At 43.8% G+C, this 20,302-nt stretch overlaps 1 protein-coding gene and 1 long non-coding RNA gene across 5 annotated transcripts in view; one reads left to right on the top strand and one right to left on the bottom strand.

The window, feature by feature from the left end:
* The first annotated feature begins 2,175 nt into the window (after window positions 1-2,175).
* LOC146395772 (uncharacterized) lies at window positions 2,176-11,768 on the top strand. Its single transcript, XR_014830590.1, has 3 exons — window positions 2,176-2,269; window positions 6,814-9,978; window positions 11,369-11,768. It is a non-coding gene; the product is annotated as an uncharacterized LOC146395772 (long non-coding RNA).
* Window positions 11,769-12,192: 424 nt separating this feature from the next.
* The window catches only part of RAB3GAP1 (RAB3 GTPase activating protein catalytic subunit 1), a 137,316-nt gene continuing 129,206 nt past the window's right edge, over window positions 12,193-20,302 (bottom strand). The window contains exons 22-25 of one of the 4 annotated variants that reach the window (XM_013983945.3): window positions 20,114-20,229; window positions 18,574-18,676; window positions 14,717-14,737; window positions 12,193-13,893 (exon numbers count right to left, since the gene is read on the bottom strand). In XM_013983945.3, the coding sequence (XP_013839399.3) occupies window positions 13,657-13,893; window positions 14,717-14,737; window positions 18,574-18,676; window positions 20,114-20,229 (477 nt within the window). In that variant the 3' untranslated portion in view covers window positions 12,193-13,656. Of the gene's footprint in view, window positions 14,277-14,716; window positions 14,738-18,550; window positions 18,677-20,113; window positions 20,230-20,302 lie in introns of all 4 variants that reach the window. The other 3 variants (XM_085001389.1, XM_085001390.1, XM_085001391.1) reach the window with 3 other exon arrangements.

The raw sequence follows: 20,302 nt of genomic DNA on the forward strand, positions 1-20,302 counted from the left end.
AAAAAAATCTGCATGTAAATGGACTTACGCAGTCCAAACCCATGTTACTCCAGGGCCAACTGTAGTTTGACTTCTGTATACACTACAGCATTGAGCACGTGGATCTCATAAGGAAGCTAATGAAGAAACTGAAGATCAAGGGAGTTCCCATTGTGGCTCAATGGTAACGAACCCAAGTAGTATCCATGAGGACATGGGTTTGATCCCTACTCTCACTCAGTGGGTTAAGGATCTGACGTTTCCATGAGCTTCGTAAGTTGCAGACTCGGCTGGGATCCTGCACTGCTGTGGCTGTGGTGAAGGCTGGCATCTACAGCTACGATTCCACCCCAGACTGGAAACTTCCATATGTTGCAGGTATAGCCCTAAAAAGACCAAAAAAAAAAAAAAAAAGAAAAGAAAAGAAAAAGAAAAAAAACTTGAAGATCAAAATACCACTTCCAGGAGTTCCCGTCGTGGCGCAGTGGTTAACGAATCCGACTAGGAACCATGAGGTTGCGGGTTCGGTCCCTGCCCTTGCTCAGTGGGTTAACGATCCGGCGTTGCCGTGAGCTGTGGTGTAGGTTGCAGACGCGGCTCGGATCCCGCGTTGCTGTGGCTCTGGCGTAGGCTGGTGGCTACAGCTCCGATTGGACCCCTAGCCTGGGAACCTCCATATGCCGCGGGAGCGGCCCAAGAAATAGCAACAACAACAACAACAACAACAACAAAAAGACAAAAGACAAAAAAAAAAAAAAAACTACTTCCAGTGCAACAACAACAACAACAACAACAAAAAGACAAAAGACAAAAAAAAAAAAAAATACCACTTCCAGTGCTCCGCCAATGCCATTTATAAAATTCATTCTAAAATGTTTGCTGTGTGGACTTTCACATCAATCTGAATTAACAGCAATCACATGCATCATCACAGTTCACTGACATGATTGCTGTCTTCCCTGGTTATTTTTCTGGATGTCTTAATTATTTTCCTGGGTGTCCTGCTTCTTTCCTGACTCAATCCCGGGTCTGTGGTCACGCAACATACAAACCACGTTCCCGCTTTTCCATGTGACCCTTCTGTGAAGACTGACATTTCCCTGAGAAGCCTCTCCCTGCCTCAGTGCCTCACTTGTACTGAGACACTGAGACCTGCCACCAGCTCTGTGACAGACTCTCTGGAAAAGGCCTCTAGTGAGGAGCTGGTCAAGTTCTCAGGTGGTCCAGCCCAATCCTCACATAGAGATGCCCTTCAGACGTTGTCCCTGAAGCATGGACGTACCTGGAAGGAGGGCCACCCGTCCAAGAGCTCCGGGAGACCTCAGCTCTTTTACAGACTTCCTCACTTTAACCTAAGCTACTAGCAGTCTAACTTTTTCCGGGAGAAACAAGCCAAGGCACTGTGATTTGTTTGCAGCGCTTACTTACCCATGACTCTCAGAGGTGGGTAGCATCGCCCTGCCTGCTCTCCCCCACCTCTCCATGGCCACTGTTCATCACCTTAGGATACAAATACTGGCTTCTACACCAAAAAACAAAACAAAACACAATTCTCAGTAGCCTTACGGGAAGCTCAGAGAGGGTCAGGCAGCCTTCTGACACTTTTACCCTCACCGTTGGAATGCGACCCTCCTCAGCTGGGCTGTCCTGCAGCGGAAGAAGGGAGGTGGCCTGGGCTCCCACTTTGGCTCACAGGCCATTGGCCTAAACATCTAATCACCAGGGGAAATGTCAGCAAGTTCTAAATCCCTGCCTTGTTCATGAAGTATTTTGCAAACTTTTTACCTAAGTACAGTACCCCTCGTGGCAGAGCAAGCAGACAGTTTACTTCCAGAGAATCTGAGGGAAAAGCCCTAAGAAGGCCCCAAATAGGGGGCACTTTCTTTAAAGTGTTAAAAAAAAAATCATGCAGATTTGCACTCTGGTCCTTGCTACAGCCATGTGTGTTTCCATGTGAAAGTCTCTTCTGACTGTTGGGAAAATACCACCCAACCCGCTGGCTGAAGGGAGGACTCTTACCCTGGTTATTGGTTATGAGATTCAGCACATGGGGCTGGTGGTGGGAGGCCGGCAGGACACGGCAGGTGCCACATCCGGGCTGTCTCCCTTCTCTGCCTGGAGTCATCATATGTGTTTTAAGAACTCAAACTAAGCTAAGCATGTGGTTACAAATAGCAAGTTTTCTCTCTGTTCAAGGATCTATCCCAAGAGAATTACTGAGACGGACTTCAAATTCACTAACGAGGTGGCTGTGATGTTTTCAGGTTCTGTCTGGAAGACATTCCCATAGGTGGGTCTTATTGCTAAGAGGTTAAATCTTCTCTGTCATGTGGCTGAATGACCTACTGACCATTTCTCATTATTTTAGGGAAATATTTGTTACAACGGTGTTTTTTGCTTTCTTTTTTTTTTTTTTTTAAGATAGATAACCTTTCTAAATGTCTCATGTAAATGAGATATGTCAATGTAAATGAACAGAGAGGCTTTAAAAATTACTGTTCACCATCATAAAACTTACTATATAATACATATAAAAAGGTGCATAGGATTCCTGCTGTGGTGCCATGGGATTGGCAGCATCTCTGGAGCACTGCGACACAGGTTTGATCCCTGGCCCAGCACAGTGGGTTAAGGATCCAGCATTGCTGCACCTGTGGTGTAGGTCACAGCTGCAGCTCAGATCTGATCCTTGGCCTAGGATCTCCATATGCCATGGTGTTGCAAAAAACAAAACAAAACAAAAACAAAAACAAAAACAAAAAAAACACATATAAGACATCACCATTGGCTTCCATAGGTCTCATCTATGTGAGAGAAGAGGAGACAGAGAGGAAAGGGTGAGGTCAAGTAGCAGAATAGCAGACAGGCCTGACTCCTGATGGGTGTCTGAATTTCAGAATCCGCCCTACTAATCACTTTGAAGTCCTGTCCAGCCATAAGATTCAGAACTGTCCTTGTCCACATTAAGCCAGGGTGGATATATTAGCCTCACAGACCAGACAAGTTTGCTATTTTTTTAGGGCTACACCCAAGGCATATGGAGATTCCTGGGCCAGGGGTCATCGAATCAGAGCCGTAGTTGCTGGCCTACACCGCAGCCACAGCACCGCCAGGTCTGAGCTGACTCTGCAACCTACACCACAGCTCATGGTAACACCAGATACTTAACCCACTGAGCAAAACCAGGGCTTGAAACTGCGTCCTCATGGATACTAGTCAGATTCATTTCCACTGCACCACGATGGAAACTCCAGAGCAGACAGGTTTGGATCTCACAGCCAGATGCCCAGAACTGGCTGCAAGCTGGGCAGCATTGCTTGTTGTTTCACTTACCTCCCAATCATGCAGTCCTTCATCTTACATGATTGAAACTTTGAGTTCCCACTGAATATACTGCTTGTTAAAATAGTAAAATGAACAGCCATGAAGCCCACCATCTAGCTTTAAAAACATAGGATATCGCAGTACCTTTAACGCTTGTATGCTGCTCCCCAGTACCATCTGCTGCCCTTCCCTACAAACAGAACCTTTGTCCCCAGCCCCAGCGTCTGGCTCAGCAGGTCTGGTTGGCTGGAGAATGTGCGGCTCCGACAAGCTCCCAGGAGATGCTGATGCTGCTGGTCTGGGGACTACACTTTGAGAACCACTCCCTACCATACACACCCAGGAACAGGTTTCTGGGTTGCAAGGTTATGTACTTGTTGAAATTTTATGAGGGACTGCCAGCCTATCAACCGACACTCTTATCAGCAGTGGGTAAGAGTGCCTCTTGCTAGAAATACTTGTCAACACCTGAATATTGTCTTACTTTAAAATTTGCGCCCATCTGGTGAGTGTGAAATGGTATCTCACTGTGACAAATATCTTTTTCCAGTCTGTAGTTTGTCTCTCATTCCTTATGGTGTTTGTGGAACAAAAGTCCTTAATATTACTTACTGTAGCCAAGTTTATCCTTTTCCTTTATAGGTCATATTATTTATGTTTTATTTAAGAAGACCTTCCCATTCTAAAAAAAAAAAAAAATTTTTTTTTTTTGTCTTTTTGTCTTTGTTGTTGTTGTTGTTGCTATTTCTTGGGCCGCTTCCGCGGCATATGGAGGTTCCCAGGCTAGGGGTCGAATCGGAGCTGTAGCCACCGGCCTACGCCAGAGCCACAGCAACGCGGGATCCGAGCCGCGTCTGCGACCTACACCACAGCTCACGGCAACGCCGGATTGTTAACCCACTGAGCAAGGCCAGGGAGCGAACCCACAACCTCATGGTTCCTAGTCGGATTCGTTAACCACTGAGCACAACGGGAATTCCCACCTATTCTAAAAATTTAAATGTACTTTCTCATACAGTATTCTAAACATTTTCTGTGTTTTCCTTTTTACGTAAGTGTCTTTAATCTGCCAGGAATCGATTTTTGAGTGTGGAGTGATATAACGGTCCCATTTCATTTCTTTTCCCTCTTGAGATACAAGGATAACCTCTTTTGCTGTGGCTGTGGTGTAGGCCAGCAGCTGCAGCTCCGATTCCACCCCTAGCCTAGGAACTTCCATATGCTATGGGTGAGGCACTAAAAAAGACCAAAAAAAAAAAAAAAAAGGTAACCTCTTGCCTGAGCATTATTTATTGAAAATCCCATCAATTCCCCACTGATCTGCCTTACTATCTCTGATAGAACTTAAGTTTTCTTACATGTCTGGGTCTACCTCTGGGTCTCTATCTGTTCTATTGAATTTTGAGTCAGCGCCTTCCTTTAAATACTATAACATTATAATAAGTCTTACCACCTCTAAAGACCCCCTAATTTGTTGACTTTCTCCTTTAAAAAGATTGCATTATCTTCTGCCAAATTTACTGCTAGGCAAATAATATTTCATTGCTATTGTAAATTATGTCTTTTTAAAATATTAAAATTTGCATAGTATACATTTTAAAAGTACACGTTTAAAATACATTTAATATTTATCCAGGATTTCAGTTGCTATGGGTATGGTTTTTTTGGAGTATCTAAAATGCCATTTTCTTTATCTTTTCTTAAACTTTAATTGCATTGACTTTGTCATGTGCATTAAAAATACCACTAGATTGGCGTTCCCACTGTGGTGCAGCAGAAACAAATCCAACTAGTATCCATAAGGATGAGAGTTCAATCCCTGGCCTCACTCAGTGGGCTAAGGATCCAGGGCTGCCTTGAGCTGTGGTGTAGGTCACAGACATGGTTCGGATCTGGTGTTGCTGTGGCTGTGGTGTAGGCCAGCAGCCACAGCTCTGATCCAACCCCTAGCCTGGGAACTTCCATATGCTTCAGGTGCAACCCTAAAAAAGACAAAAAGAAATTGCTAGATCACTACAACGTCTAATAAAGAGGGCTGAAATTTGAAAATGCATTTCCTACAACAGCTCCATGACTTTTCTGACAAGTTCTTTCCTGAGAATCCACCCATCATAGCTTCTGTCATTTCTTTTCATCAAAACATGGCGGGGGGGAGGGGGTAGAAAAAGTTAGGGTGGGCAGAAGGGGGATGAGGGATTCCTAATTTATACCTAATACAAATTTATTAAAAACTTGGCCTAGAAAACCAAAATGGCAAAATATTGACAATGGGTGAATCTGGATAAAGGATTTACAGGATTTCTTTTTACTATTCTTGCAACATCCTAAGTTTCCAAATAAAAAAATTAAATAGAAAACTTCAGGAATAACGAAAGTCATGAACAGGACCATGGTGGAGGTACAGCCACACCACCTTTGAAAGGATTCTTTCCTGTCCGTGACCCTCCTAAGGGGCAATGAGCATGTCACGTCCGTGAACACTTCTCACCACAGTTGAAGGGACAACCCACTCTTGGCTGGGAGCCCACAGATTATGCCCAACAGGCTGGACGAAAGGATAAACTGGGCTGCTCTACAGAACAGAAAAAGTTAAGGACCAAGCCAGGTAGCAACAGAAACTGTTATTGAGAGATGGTCATAGAGGAGGCCTGAGAAGCCACTGTGGACCCTGAGCAAGCTCAGAGTCAGAGGACTCAAACTGTGGACAAGAGGAGGAAGTCAGCTGGTACTGGGTCAGAAAGACAGTCACTCAGAGCCGAGTCACACTGACAATCACACACTAGGGTGAGGAGTGTGAATTCCTGCACTAAGCGTCTCTAGAGCTGACCCCAATCCAAAACCCTCCTCCAGACTCTAGACGCCATGGGGTCAGGCCTGTGATGGCTCAGTTTCATTTCATGGCCCTCTCTGCTGCCCACGAATCCTTACTTCTGGTCTTCACCCGTTACAGCCCAAGGAACCCAACCGCATCCTCTAATCTGTAGTTTTCCCCATGAAATTGAAAAATACGTGACTTTTAATGATTTTGTAAATATAAGCCTAAAGTCATTTATGAAGTTCTACCATGAATGCTGTATTACATTCATCGTGTTTAACTAACCCAAAATTTAAAAACCACTCTTTAACTTAAAGCCAGCCTGTCTTAGCTCAGGCTGCTGTAACAAAATGCCATAAACTGGGTGTCTTATCCACACAGAAATCTACTTCCCATAGTCCTGGAGGCTGGAAATCTGAAGTCATGGTGCCAGCATGACCAGGTTCTCACTAAGGCTCTGTTTCGGGGAGACCATCTGTTGACTTCTCGCTGTGTCCTCACGTGGCAGGAGGAGTGAGAGAGCACTTGAGGGGGGATCTCTTTTATAAGAACACTAATCCCATTCATTGGGCATCTGCACTCACCTCCTAATGCCATCACACTGAGTGTGGGGGGATGGATTTCAATATATGAATTCTAGGGGGACACAAACATGAAGACACCCTTTTATTAAATTTCTTCTTTTCCCTCTCTAGCTTTTTTTTCTTTACAGGGCTGGTTTTTCACATGGGACTTGTGTAAATGCAGCAGGAGAGACAGATGCTGGATAGTCAGCTAGAGTCAATCACCAGCCTTCCTGCCTCCAGGCAAGATTCAAACCTGTGTCAGTCAAGTGACCACGTGTCATGGCTGCCCTGTGCTGCACCCGAGACGGGCATGTGGACCAGCCTCTGACCTGCCCGTGCACCTGGCATGGCCTTCCTGCGCTTCCATCTTGCCCACTGCCTCCCCATCACTAACCCTGAGAGTGTGTGTGATGGTCAGAGACAAACCTAGAATGGTCCCCTCCACAGAGGTGGGAGAGGAACCCCGGCATCCACAGGCCAGGAGCACTTCTTCAGGGCAGGGAGCATCTCTCTGGAGGGCAGTAACCCACAGAGAGGCTGCGTAGCTTCAGCTGGGTGTTGCTCACTTTTCACAGGACTCTGAGTATTAAGCTGGGAATGTCTCTCTTCCACAGCTCACAGGTTTCACAGACCTTTCTTCCACCTCAGGGTCTCAGGATGTAGTCTCTGGGGTTTTTGACTTCTCTGACCTTTTTAAAGTGTGGTGTTGTTTGTTTGGGTTTTTTTCCACTTCAGTGATAATCTAAGTCAAGACTTCCAGCCATCCTGGCTCATCTGAAGATTGGGTGCTGCCAAGTGAGCCCCAGACAAACACAAGGGGCTGCAAGAAGCCCTTCCTTTAAGAGGCACAACATGTTGCTCATGTTTGAGAAACTCTGGTTTAGCTTATTTAACTACGAGGAAGCAATCTGCTCTAAGACGGTATAGAATGTGGTTATGTGCAAAGATTTCAGATGACTTCAGCGATGAGGGTCCCCTGTCTCCTGACTCTCCCAGTGGACTTTCTGGGTTTAACTGTTCCCATTACAACCCAGCTAAGTCTTTCTCAGACCCCTCCAGATGTACCCCTGCCTGGAGGTGGGTCAGCCTTCCTTACAGGTAGCTATACACCAGCTTCTGGAAGTGGTTTTCAACCAGGTCACTTGGGAAATCCCATCAACACAGAAGGAAACCTGTCTGCTTCTCTAGCCAGATGGCAGGACCTAAAACTCCCAGGCCTTCAGACAGATTTATTCTTATAGACGCTCAGTGGCTCAGTGGAGCCGCATCCTGTTGGGACTGTGCTCCCTCCACACCCACTTCAGGGAAGCTGCCTTCTTATGCTACAGTCGGTTAAGCTACACAAGCCTCCTGAGGGCCAGCTTTTCAAGCTTAATTCAAAGTGCGTTTGCTCTTCTGGTTTGACACTGCTCCCCCTACAGGGGATTCAGCCTGTCACTTGAGGGTTTAAGAAGAGGGGCTCAATGCCTGTAGTTGTTCCCCCAACCCCTGGGTTTTTTGGGGCCACTCCCACAGCATGTGGAAGTCCCCAGGCTGGGGATCAAACCCCTGCCACAGCAGTGACCCAAGCAGCTGCAGTGACAATGCTGGATCCTTAATCCACTGCACCACAGAACTCCTCCCCCTAAACTTTTGAATATCCTGAAACAACAGAAATGAAGATCAATGAAGAGTATTCCCAGGCTCCTGAACGAGCTGCTGATCATGTAAAACCCTGTGCAAAGAGGAGCCTCCTCCACTTGGCTGGGGTTGAGACAGGAAGGCAGGCAGGGTCACCCAGCTTCTGAGGACCAGGGGTCAGCCCTGGACAAAGAGAAGGCTGGGCCCTCTCCCCACGCCATCCTCCCTCCATGACGTTATGCCTTCAGTCCTAGAATAGTTGAGAACGTTTGGGAAAGTCACACTCTAAAAATATTTCTTTTTTTCATGTAGGCAAGATAACACAGGAGTGACAGTGGGTTACTAAGAATGCCATTCCCTCGTTATATAACACGGACAAAAATAAAGAGTGTTCTGGGCCAAAAATAGGGCTGAGAAAGAGGAATGCGAATAAATAGCACTGACAAGTCATTATTTACTCAAACTATCAAATGGCTGAAGAACTTAGGAAAAGTTTGGATCTGTGTCCCATCACTGATTAGTCAGATCTGACTGGCCCCTGGAGGGAGCCTGGGTCACCTTCCCGAGAAGCCTTTGACCAAAGTGAGCTGAGTGTAGCAGAGGCCGCTCATGGAAGGGAAAGTTGGAGCACCTGTCACCAGCTGGCAGTAAGCCTGGGGCTCCTGGCCGCTCTGAGTACTGGCTGGGACACCTGGCCCTCATGGTCACATGACAGACAGAGTGCAGATTGCACTGCAGTGCCCAAAGTGGTACCCTTGCTGGGAGGCTGTTTGTGGTTGAGCCTCAAATCCCTCTCCTGACAGAGCAGCTGGCCCCTCTGGGATCCAAGGAGGGCATCCAGACTCACCCCGACCGACCTTCAGTGCCCACCTCTCAGGCTTCTCCAAGCCCTGCTGCTGTCACTTGCTGAACCTCTCACCACATCACCACCACCATGGTCAGAGTGACTGCTGTCTAGTGCGGGGTTCCTTGTGGTCCCTCATGGGTCTGAGTCTAGGCTTGTCCTTCTGTTCCTACACTGAAAACCTTCCAGAGCTTCTCCACTTTCACTCAACAAGCTCCCAACTCAACAGGGCACATGAGGCTTATGAACCAGCCACTGCTTCCCTCTCTCCTTGCTCTGCTCCAGCCATCCTGGCAAGAATTTGGGAGTCTCTGCAGATCAGGCCTGACTTCAGCCCAGCCCTCTGCCTTGACAAAGTTGACTCAGCCTTTAAACCCAATTTCCTACCTGGAGCCTATGAGCCAAAGAGGTAAAAAGGGACATTTTACACGCTGTCAGGAGACTTCGAAGCCACTCCTCTTGTTATGGGGCTGTTGGGTCACCATCTCTGAACACTGGTTGCTGGATGTGTCTTCATATGAGACCAGAGCTCACATCCACAGCCGGCCACTTAGCACACTTAAACAATGCATCTTTATTACACGACAGCCCTGGACCGTGTTGGCCACTGCTCAGATATCATCCTGTTTAATTTCTCTAACAACCTGTTGGGTACTTACTTTCATCTCCCGTGGCAGAAGCAGGGGTTCGGTGGCAGCCTGGCATCCTGTGGCTGAGGAATAAGACTGTAGTCGGAACTGATCTCAACTGGGTGGGCACCCGTGCCTCTGGATGGCTTTTGCACAATGCTGTCATGGGTTGAACTGTGATCCCAGCATTCTTCCAAAAAAGTAAGATATGTTGAAATCCTAACCCTAGTACCTCAGACTGTGACCTTGATTGGAGATAAAGTCACTGCAGATGCAATTAGTTCTGATGAGTTCATACTGAAGCAGGGTGGCTGGTGTCACAAAAGAGACCCAGACCCACACACACGGGGGAACTTACTCTGCCACGAGATAAGAGGCAGAGACTCAAGTGCTGCAGCTGGAGCCCAGGATGCCGGCAACCACTAGACACCAGAAAAGGCAGGGAAGTTTCTTCCCCATGGGCTTCAGAGAGAGCACGGTCCTGCCAACACCCTGATTTCCAACTTGCGGCCTCTAGAACTGTAACATAATACATTTCTGCCATTTTATGCCACCCACTTGGGTGATGCTTTGTCACCAAAGCTTTAGGAAACAAATACAGTGGCGAATTCTCTTTTCTCTCCTGGGAAATACTTCTCATGGGCCTGCCAAGTACTGCAGACAGTCAACTCACTAGCTCTGAAGCCAACTAACAGCTTCTCCAGCACGAGCCGGCCCAGCCTGAACTCATCTCCCTCACAAGCCTTTCGTCTACCTAGTTCCGGGTCAAACCTGCAAACTTAAACAAAAAACAAACATTCTATCATGGATTTGCATTAAAAAACCAGCTTTTTTTCTAACCTGATAGGCCAGAAACATACCTTCCTTAGGCTCTCTCAGCTGGAAGGCAGCAGAGGGAAGCGTGCTCTGAGCCAGCATCAAGATCTCTGCCTAGGAGTTCCCGCTGTGGCACAGTAGTTAACGAGTCCAACTAGGAACCACGAGGATGTGGGGTTCGATCCCTGACCTTGCTCAGTGGGTTAAGGATCTGGTGTTGCTGTGAGCTGTGGTGTAGGTTGCAGATGGCGCTCGGATCCCAAGTTGCTGTGGCTGTGGTGTAGGCCGGCGGCTACAGCTCCAATTAGACCCCTAGCCTGGGAATCTCCATATGCCGAGGGAGCGGCCCTAGAAAAGGCAAAAAAAAAAAAAGACCTCCACCCGGAGCTGCCAAGGTTGTCCTTGGGGAGGGGACGAGCGGAGCATGTCCTCTTCAGGGAGGGGCTCCAAAACCCTCCTCCTCCCCTGGTGGATGAGTTCACCCCAGAGGTGATCCCTGCAGGAGGTGAGACTATTCATTTGGGGAATTTAATCATGACCACCCATCAGGCATCACAAGCTGCCACGGGAAAAACTGCTGGCAAAGAAGTCTTGCTAATGTGAACTAGCTGTATTTTGTATTTTAAGAATTAGGCAAGTCCGCTTTCACAGGCTGATGCCAAACTCCTTCTCAGAGCTAGAGATACAGTGTCTTCCTGTGTCCTCCTGTATCAGTGAATTTTTGCTGCCTAACAAACCAACCCCAACCCTCTTCCTTCTGCACGCTTCTCTGCAGGTCCCCGGGTGCCCAGGAAGAGGAGAAGGCAAGCCCCAAAGTGAAAATACTTTTAAGTCTCTGCCTGTGTCAACACTTGCTAACACTCCATTGACCAAAAGAAGACCTGGCTAAGTCCAGACTGAAGGGCTGGTAGCAAAATAAACTCCACTTCATGGGAGCAGCGGCACAACCACACTAAAGAAGGGGCAGGCATACAGAGATGAGGAGAACACTGCAGTTCTTCTCTGCGTGCAATTCAACATACTTCCCCACCTCAGCTCCTCCTCACCTTCTGGTCTCTACCTAGCAGTCATCTCCTCTAGAGAGATTTTCCTGATCCCTAAAGCCTGACTGAAAAACCTCCTCCACCACACTTCACTACTTATCGTCACTACTACAGCATGTATTAGTCTGCCAATGAATGAATGAATGAATGAATGAACGAACAACTGCAATAAACACTGGACCTCTAGTTCTTACTGTTGAGTTGACTGCACTCTTCATTTTAGGGCAACATAATATCAGCCTTCCCTGCCCGACAGGAAGGTCACTGAAAGGAGGGGGTGTGTTCTGGCTTCTGCTTTATCTCCACTGCCAGGAACAGCACATGATATTAAGTAGGTATTTAAAAATACCTGTAAAATTAACAAACACATAACTATAATAAAAGTAAAATGGGATAACTGCTATTTTAAAAAAGCATAAATTTGTTCCTGAGATTCATATAAGACTCAGCAGGCTGCAGATATGCAGGAAAATCTGAGACAACATAAAACTAACTGAAATAATAACAAAATGCCCTGCCCATTATAGGGGAGAAAAGAAGAGAAAATTAGCCAGAGAAAGCGACACTTTCCCTTTTATTAGATTCACAACACCTTTTTAAAACCTCTCTTTGAAAACCGTTTCTTTTTATTAACTGCCTCGTTAGAGAGTAGACAAACTCTGCCCTTGAAAGGCCTCTACCCGCACAGCGCTCTGTCCTCAGACCTGCAGCACTCAAGTCCAGCATCTCAGAAGAAAGTGCTGTGAAGGTCAGGAGGGAATCAGGGCCTCCCATACTTCACATATCCATATATATATACACATATAGGTACACACACATTCACATTTTTTAATGAAAATAATATAACAGGGTTTACACAGTTCTATTAGTTCTTTAAAGTCACACAGGCAAGATCTATGCTTCAGTATAACCATTTTTTACTCTGGATTAAAGTGGGAATTTTAGGCCTAAAAATAGATTTAAGGTTATTGAATAGAGGCTATACAGCAACACAGACTTGATAAATCTTGATGATCATGTAACTAGAAATACGCTGCTGTTATCCTTAGGCTGGGCACTACACACCCCCATCAACTGTTTTCATTTTAACTGAAATACAAAAGCAGTAGTTCACTGAAGTAATCCTCTACTCATAACATTAGCACATATACCAAATCATACTGACTGCATGACAGTCTCCATGTATGGAGGCCATAGTTTTAGCATGTGCTGATCTCTACTTCATTAGACACAGTCTCCAGCCAGCAACCACCAAAAAAGGAATGCATGCTGTACAGCAAGGAAGAGAACGACATTCTGCAGGTGCCTCTCACAAGGCAGCTGGGACAACACAAGGCAGAGAAACAAATCTTACAAGAGATGTTAAACTAATCTGCAGTGACATTTAATATATAGGTTTTATCAGAAAGAATACATTTAGGTCACAGTGACATGGAAAAACATACAGACTATGTGAAATTCCAGGCTTTCTCCTAGAATATCCAAAGTGCTCATCAAAAGTTGAATAGTACAATAAAGACGGCCACCAGGTGACGGGATCAACAGAACATCATTTAGCATTTTAAAAACACAGATTCTGGGAATAGAAGCTACCACCAAAATATCCAGAAATCTGAGTTAACAGGTACTCTACTTTGCATATTTGATACTAATAAATATAGTAAGTGTTTACAGGGACTATGAATGCCAGCCAAGAGCCTAAGGGATAGTCACAGAAAAGACGAATGAACACAGTCCCACTGGAGTATTGAGAACTGCTGCTGTTTCAGTCTTCCCCTCCCCCGAAACAAGGGCCATCTCCTGGGGGAAGAAGCCATTCAAGAGCTGAGGCCCATTTCCTCTGCCCCCACCAAGACACAACAGAGCCCACTGGAAAGTCTCTCGGATGCTGGTATGATTCTTGATCACTGAACTGGGCAGGTCCGCTTCATGGCCTCCTAGTTCTGACTGGCACAACCTGCTTCACACAGAAGGGGTCAGCACTGTCTCTGAAACCACAAATGACGTGACTCTAGGAGAATTAGAAGAAGGAGGTATCTGATGAAAAGGCACCTGCAAGTCTGAAATCCTCCTTGGTGAGAACACTGTACATGCGCTGAGGCAAAGCTCGGGAATAGGGGGCAGGGCGGGGCACGGTCGTGCGCAAAATGAGCTCCCGGCCGGCAGGGGGTGGGAAGTCTGATGCCAAGTTCTGCCTCCTCTCTTCCGGGGAGCCCATTCTCTTCAATTCCTCCTCCGGTGGAGCCATGGCTGCAGCCTTGAAGAGAAGCAAATGCTAAATTCAACAGCGAGTCAACTCGGATCATTCTGAAGGACAGATGAATCAGCATGAAAATACATAAAAATGTTCTACATTACTCAGTTAGGCAGTCAATTATGTTATGATTGCTCAAACATCACAACACAGAAAATGCGAGAAGCCTGAAACATTGCATGATCAGCCAGAGATTACAAACAAATTGGTGACAGAGACAGAGGGTAGTGACTGCCAAGCAATCAGTTTTGGAAAGTGAGGGCCATATTCAGACATCTGATGAAGAAGGACAATGGAGCTGTAGAGGTCTACACGTTTCTTCTAGCAATGACCCAAGTCCAAGTCTGATGTCCTCCGTCCAGTAAGGAGCTGCTGCTCTCCAGAGCCTGGGGAGATGTTTTTTATCTCAATTCTTTCAATTCTTTTTAAGGTTCATTTACCAAATTAAAACTGGGAACATCGGTTTTGTTTGCTGGGTGACTAATGTAATACAGAAGTGATAGAGGTCCATGAAATGTAGCAGTGGCCACAAAAGAGAAGTTCTCAACATTAAAGGCATCTATTTTCATTATAATTGCATAAAATACATATTCAACTAGAGCGTTCATTTTAACTCTGATCACTGTATTTCTTTCATGATACCATCACTTTGGGAAAAAACTGTTGTGGCCATGGAAATATGAAGTCATGTTATGCTAAACATCAGCAAGAAAAGAATGCCAAACCCAGACCGTCAAAAGAGGTGGTTGGTTAGTTTAATGACCTTATGAAGTTAGAGGGATGGGAAGGAACAAGGAACCATGAGAGACAAAGGCGATTTTGTTACCTCATCAGAAGATTCAGTCAGCTTGAGAAAGGGTGGGAAAAGAAACAGTGATGAAAGGGAAACAAGCTAGAAGGTTTACAAAGAGCTAGACAAGAGACTTCAAGATTATTTCAGAGACAGCATGCATTATAGTAAGGAACATGGTCCTATCAAAAGAATATCAAGACAAAACACATCACATACTACACAGCTCACTTTCAAACTGAGCAGACAAATCCCTCTACTCATGCTTCTGATGGCTCCACAGGCAACATACAGAGTGTCACTTAATGGGGAAATGATTCAGCAAAATCTAGCTCCTTTACTGAAGATTAAGACACTAAAAAAAGTGCTCAGGGCTTGAAAAATAGATAACTCAGTGAATTTAAGACTCGATGTCTGAGTTATTCAATTTAGCAAGACTGAAGCAAAATCCACTCAGTGGTTTGCTGAATTCTATTTAAATATGGATATAAGACTGACACACATAATCAAGATGAAGTTTATTAAAATATATAATTTTAAGGAAAAGTTCTCAATATGTAAAATTACTGTATGCTGTAAAGAATTCTCAGTGAAATTTTACAACTTTTTTTAATTTTAATTTTTTTTATTTTTGGGGCCACACCTGTAGCACATGGAAGTTCCCAGGCTAGGAGCTGAATGAGAGCTGCAGATGTCGGCCTACGCCACAGCCACAGCAATGCCAGATTTGAGCCACATTTGCACCACAGCTTGTGGCAACACTAGATCCTTTAACCCACTGAGTGAGGCCAGGAATGGAACAGCATCCTCATGGATACAAGTCAGGTTCTTAATCCACTAAGTCATAACAGGAACTCCCTTTATAACTTTAAAAGAAGTTAAAACTTTGATTTATTAGTAGAAATGATAATAAAGTATCAGTAAATTAAGAAAAATTACATGAATAAACTTGAATGGTTTCTTTTAGCCAGATATTTAAAAACCGAATTTAAGGGAGTTCCCGTCGTGGTGCAGTGGTTAACGAATCCGACTAGGAACCATGAGGTTGCGGGTTCGGTCCCTGCCCTTGCTCAGTGGGTTAACGATCCGGCGTTGCCGTGAGCTGTGGTGTAGGTCGCAGACGCGGCTCGGATCCCGCGTTGCTGTGGCTCTGGCATAGGCTGGCAGCTACAGCTCCGATTCGACCCCTAGCCTGGGAACCTCCATATGCCGTGGGAGCGGCCCAAGAAATAGCAAAAAGACAAAAAAAAAAAAAAATAAAAAAATAAAAACCGAATTTAAAAACATACCAACCAGGTGCTTGTTATATGAATTACAGCCTGCCAATTCCCCAAAAACATTCACCACAATGTTTGAAAATTTGAAATATTTTAAAATTACATAATATGAGATGAATGCACAATTTCAGTATCTGTAAAGGGGTTTAGCTATACAGTGAGGCCAGTGAAAGATGAAACACTCCTGTATTTATTGATGTAGAAAGGTAATTACATCAAGTGGAAAATAAGGACAAATTATATAATTCTATTTTGTAAAATTTACATATATTTGTATATATTAGAATGTTAAATGTTAACAGTGATCAGCAGTAGGTAGTGAGATTAATGTGATAATTTTTTTAAAATTTTAGGGCTGCACCTGCAGCATATGGAAGTTCCTTGGGCAGGGGCTGGATCTGAGCTACCGCTGCTTCAATGCAGGATCCTTTAACCCACTGTGTCAGACCAAGGATCAAAGAACAGTGACCGGAGCCACTGCAGTTGGAGTCTTTTTTTTTTTTGTCTTTTTGTCTTTTTGCCATTTCTTGGGCCGCTCCCACAACATATGGAGGTTCCCAGGCTAGGGGTCGAATCGGAGCTATAGCTGCCAGCCTATGCCAGAGCCACAGCAACGTGGGATCTGAGCCGCATCTGCGACCCACACCACAGCTCACGGCAATGCCGGATCGTTAACCCACTGAGCAAGGGCAGGGATCAAACCTGCAACCTCATGGTTCCTAGTCGGATTCTACTGCGCCATAATGGGAACTCCTGCAGTTGGATTCTTAATCCACTGTGCCACAGCAGGAACTCCATGACTAATTTTTTAAGTGTGATTAATTTTTCTTTATAATTCTCTGCGTTATCCAAATTTTTTAAGTAAGACTTTATTTACAGACTGGGGGAAAAAGTTATTTCCACACTGGGGAAAATAATTTGGCTTAACTATTTAGAACAATGAGTGTGTTCTACTCTCAGCATTAAAAATATAAATACTTTAGATTTTAAATCCTCTTCACACACAAGCTTTTAAAAAATGAGGAAAGAATTTTTGTAGTATAGTAAGAGGAAAATTCATACTGGTGTTAACAAGGAAATGGGCTTGTAAGCTGCTGGCTAGTAAACTGGTGAATATACCATAGGGCGTGAAAACAAATTTGGTTCTTGGTTGCATACCAGAGACAAAAACAAAATATATCAAAGTAAGAGCAGTGACCTGAGCTGATACAGTGACAACACAGGATCATTAACCCGCTGTGCCACAAGGGAACTCCAAGAACTTTAATTTATAAGGAAATAAAACACTTGGTTTTTTAACTTGAAATCCTTAATTTATAAATTATTTATAATTATTTATAAATTATTTATAATTATCCATAAATAATCTCAGGTTTTAGTTCTTGGTAAAAATTTAGATCAGTATATTTAACTATGATTTTGAATATATTAACCAGATGACTCCAGATCAACTCACAGGACATTATCAAGTTTTTATTGCATGTGTGTAAACCCACAAAAATTCTTTTTCTTATTTGTCTGTGAGAATTACACCTTCAAAATTGGGACATTCTAGTGTCATCACAGTGCCACATAAGGAGCACTCTGTATTTGGTAAACTTATAATTCTTTTATCAGAATTTTTAATATTAATGAGCCCTGGTGTGAGAATCATCTGTGGAATGCCAGCACCTCTTAACCAGTAAACGAGATCAGTACAGAGAATCAGCACAATATGTAACTAGTACCATCCTTGTAAAACACCAAATCTTAGTAATTCTAGAATGTCAGAAGGTATTATGTATTTTTTAAATCTTTACTTTCATCAGTAGAGATAATGACAAAGAAAAGATTTCAAACTGAGTTCTTTCTGTGCTGAAGACTATGTTTCCACGGTCCTAAAAATCTGAATCTTGCTCTTCTTTTCTAGGAAACCTCTACAGTTAGACCTCTTCACCATTGCAAAATAGATTTATTAACTTCATTTGCAGTATATGGAGTTTAAAATTGGTAAAACAACTCTATTCTAATTTGAAAGAAGTAAACATGTTTTCCCACAGCACAGGTCATTGCTAACCAAGTCCCTATCAGATTCTTTTGTTTTAAATTTTTAAATTTTTGTCTATTTAGGGCCACACCCAAGGCATATGGATGTTTCCAGGCTAGGGGTTGAATTGGAGCTGCAGCTACCACCGGCCTTCATCACAGCCACAGCAACATGAGATCACGATCGGAGACTTGTCTGTGATTTACACCACAGCTCAGGGCAATGCTGGATCCTTAACCCACTAAGCAAGGCCAGGGATGGAACCTGCATCCTCATGGATCCTAGTTGGGTTCCTAACCCGCTGAGCCACAAGCGGAACTCCCCATCAGATTTTTTTAACAAGGGATTTTGTACCATTTAACTTATAAAATTTAGAAACTGAAATAAACTTATCATTTTACCTTAACGTGTAAGAAAGCAGACAGATTTCAAAGACTAACAAGTTAGTGGTGACAGTCATTATTTCCTTAATGTTCAAACCCTATGCTTGGTTAGCAGTTGTATAATCAGCTAAGTGTGGGAATCAACAGCCCCTCCACAAGTAGAGGCCTGGAGAGATCATGATACAGTCAGTAAGGAATGTCACATACCCTCTGTGCATTCACAAACAGCTTGTGAATGATTCTGCCAGCGTGTCCTCTTCCTGCACCAGCGACTAACACCTCAGGTTGCTCCAAAAGGCAACTCACAAACCTGGGAGAGAGATGCGAAAGGACAGAAAACTGAGCTGCTCAGTTGACACTGGGTCAGTCCTCCTAATCAGGTTTTGTGGACAAATCATGCCAAGGCTGGAGTGGAAATTTTATAACAGGATAGATTTGAAATTAAAATCAATTCAAATGACAATCTTACTGCCCTTCAACTGTTTTCATAAAATTAAAAAAATTTCGAAATATCAAACTGTCTGTTCAAAGTGTAAGAAAAATATTTAGTCTCTTTCAGACTAGAAGTTTAGAAGATGCTACACTAAATAAAAGATCCAAAAAATGTTTTTAACAACAGAAACCAAGTTTAATCTATACAGCAATGATCCTATTTATTTTTTGTTCTTTTAAGGTATATGACAATGAGTGCAAGTGTGTGTTTGTGTGTGAATGTGTATATATATATATGCACGTGCTTAAAATATGTTTTGTAAACTGTGCCATTATGTGCTGGAAACACTCTACTTCCAAGTATATCATAGACAACGTATGGTGGAGCTAAGACAGTCGAAGGCACAAAGCCACCAAGCCTGCACCACCTGCTCACTAATTTATACTGCCATTTTAGAAACAATTCCTTGATTAGATTGTATCCTTCTCATTTAAAAGGAAGGAATTTTCAAGGACAATGAAGGCTGGGAAAAAATTTCACTTAACAAAAGATAAAATATTCAAACAAGAACCTGTTAAAAGCTATAGCAAATGCCTTGTCATATTAATTATTTGGCATCAATATCACCATTTCTCATCAAAAGGCTAATGAATATTTTAGTTATAACAAATTCAATCTGTTGAAGTAGCTAACCTGGAAACACTTTATCACATATTAAAACAACACTGGGTAAAAAATGGACAGAGACACTCACTGACAGACTCTCCTTGAAATGGTCCAAATCTCAAAAGGAGGAAAAGACTGACCCAGTCATGGGCCTCATTCTGGAGAGGCCATCTGGCCACTTTCAGAACACATTCACCAAGTACAGAAGATATGCACATCTGCTATCACAAATCTTGTTTAGGCTTAGTAGCTAGGAATACTGAGCAGAAATACAGTTTCAGAACACCTCTTCCTATAGTTAAGGAACAGTGAGAACAGAAAGCAAAGCTCTGGGGCACTTTAAGTAACAGAGTGAATAGCTAGTTCCTCTATTTGCAGCTGCTCCAAGAGCAAACAAGGACAGTCCTAGAAAGAGACCTGGAAGACTTGGTAATAAAAGCGGGAGGAGCGCAGCCCATGGCAAATACTCAGAAATATAGGAGAAGTCAAATTCTATGATAAATAAATATTTCTCTGTCTTTAGACAGTACTTGTTACACATAATATAACAGCACCACAGAAGAATCTCAATATTCTATAAAAATTTTCTAAAGACAGTGGTGGCTTTTCTTACTGCAGACAAAAATGAGTTAGTCAGATAGCAATTACCTTTCAAGATCGTCTTTCTCTTCCTCCTGTTCACATTTCTCAGTTCCAAATTTGGCTTTCAGTGAGCGGGCTCTAGCAATTACAGCTTCTACATTAGTAATTTGATGGATGATTTCCTAACAGTGCAAAAGGGGAGAGGCATACATTGGAAGATAGCAAAAAAAGAAAAGCCTTTTAAAAATATATCTT

Source organism: Sus scrofa, chromosome 15 (genome assembly GCF_054392235.1).
Source record: "Sus scrofa isolate SSC_HxYL_T2T_F1_AM1 chromosome 15, Sscrofa_HxYL_maternal_Yorkshire_Landrace_v2.0, whole genome shotgun sequence".
Lineage (NCBI taxonomy): Eukaryota > Metazoa > Chordata > Mammalia > Artiodactyla > Suidae > Sus > Sus scrofa.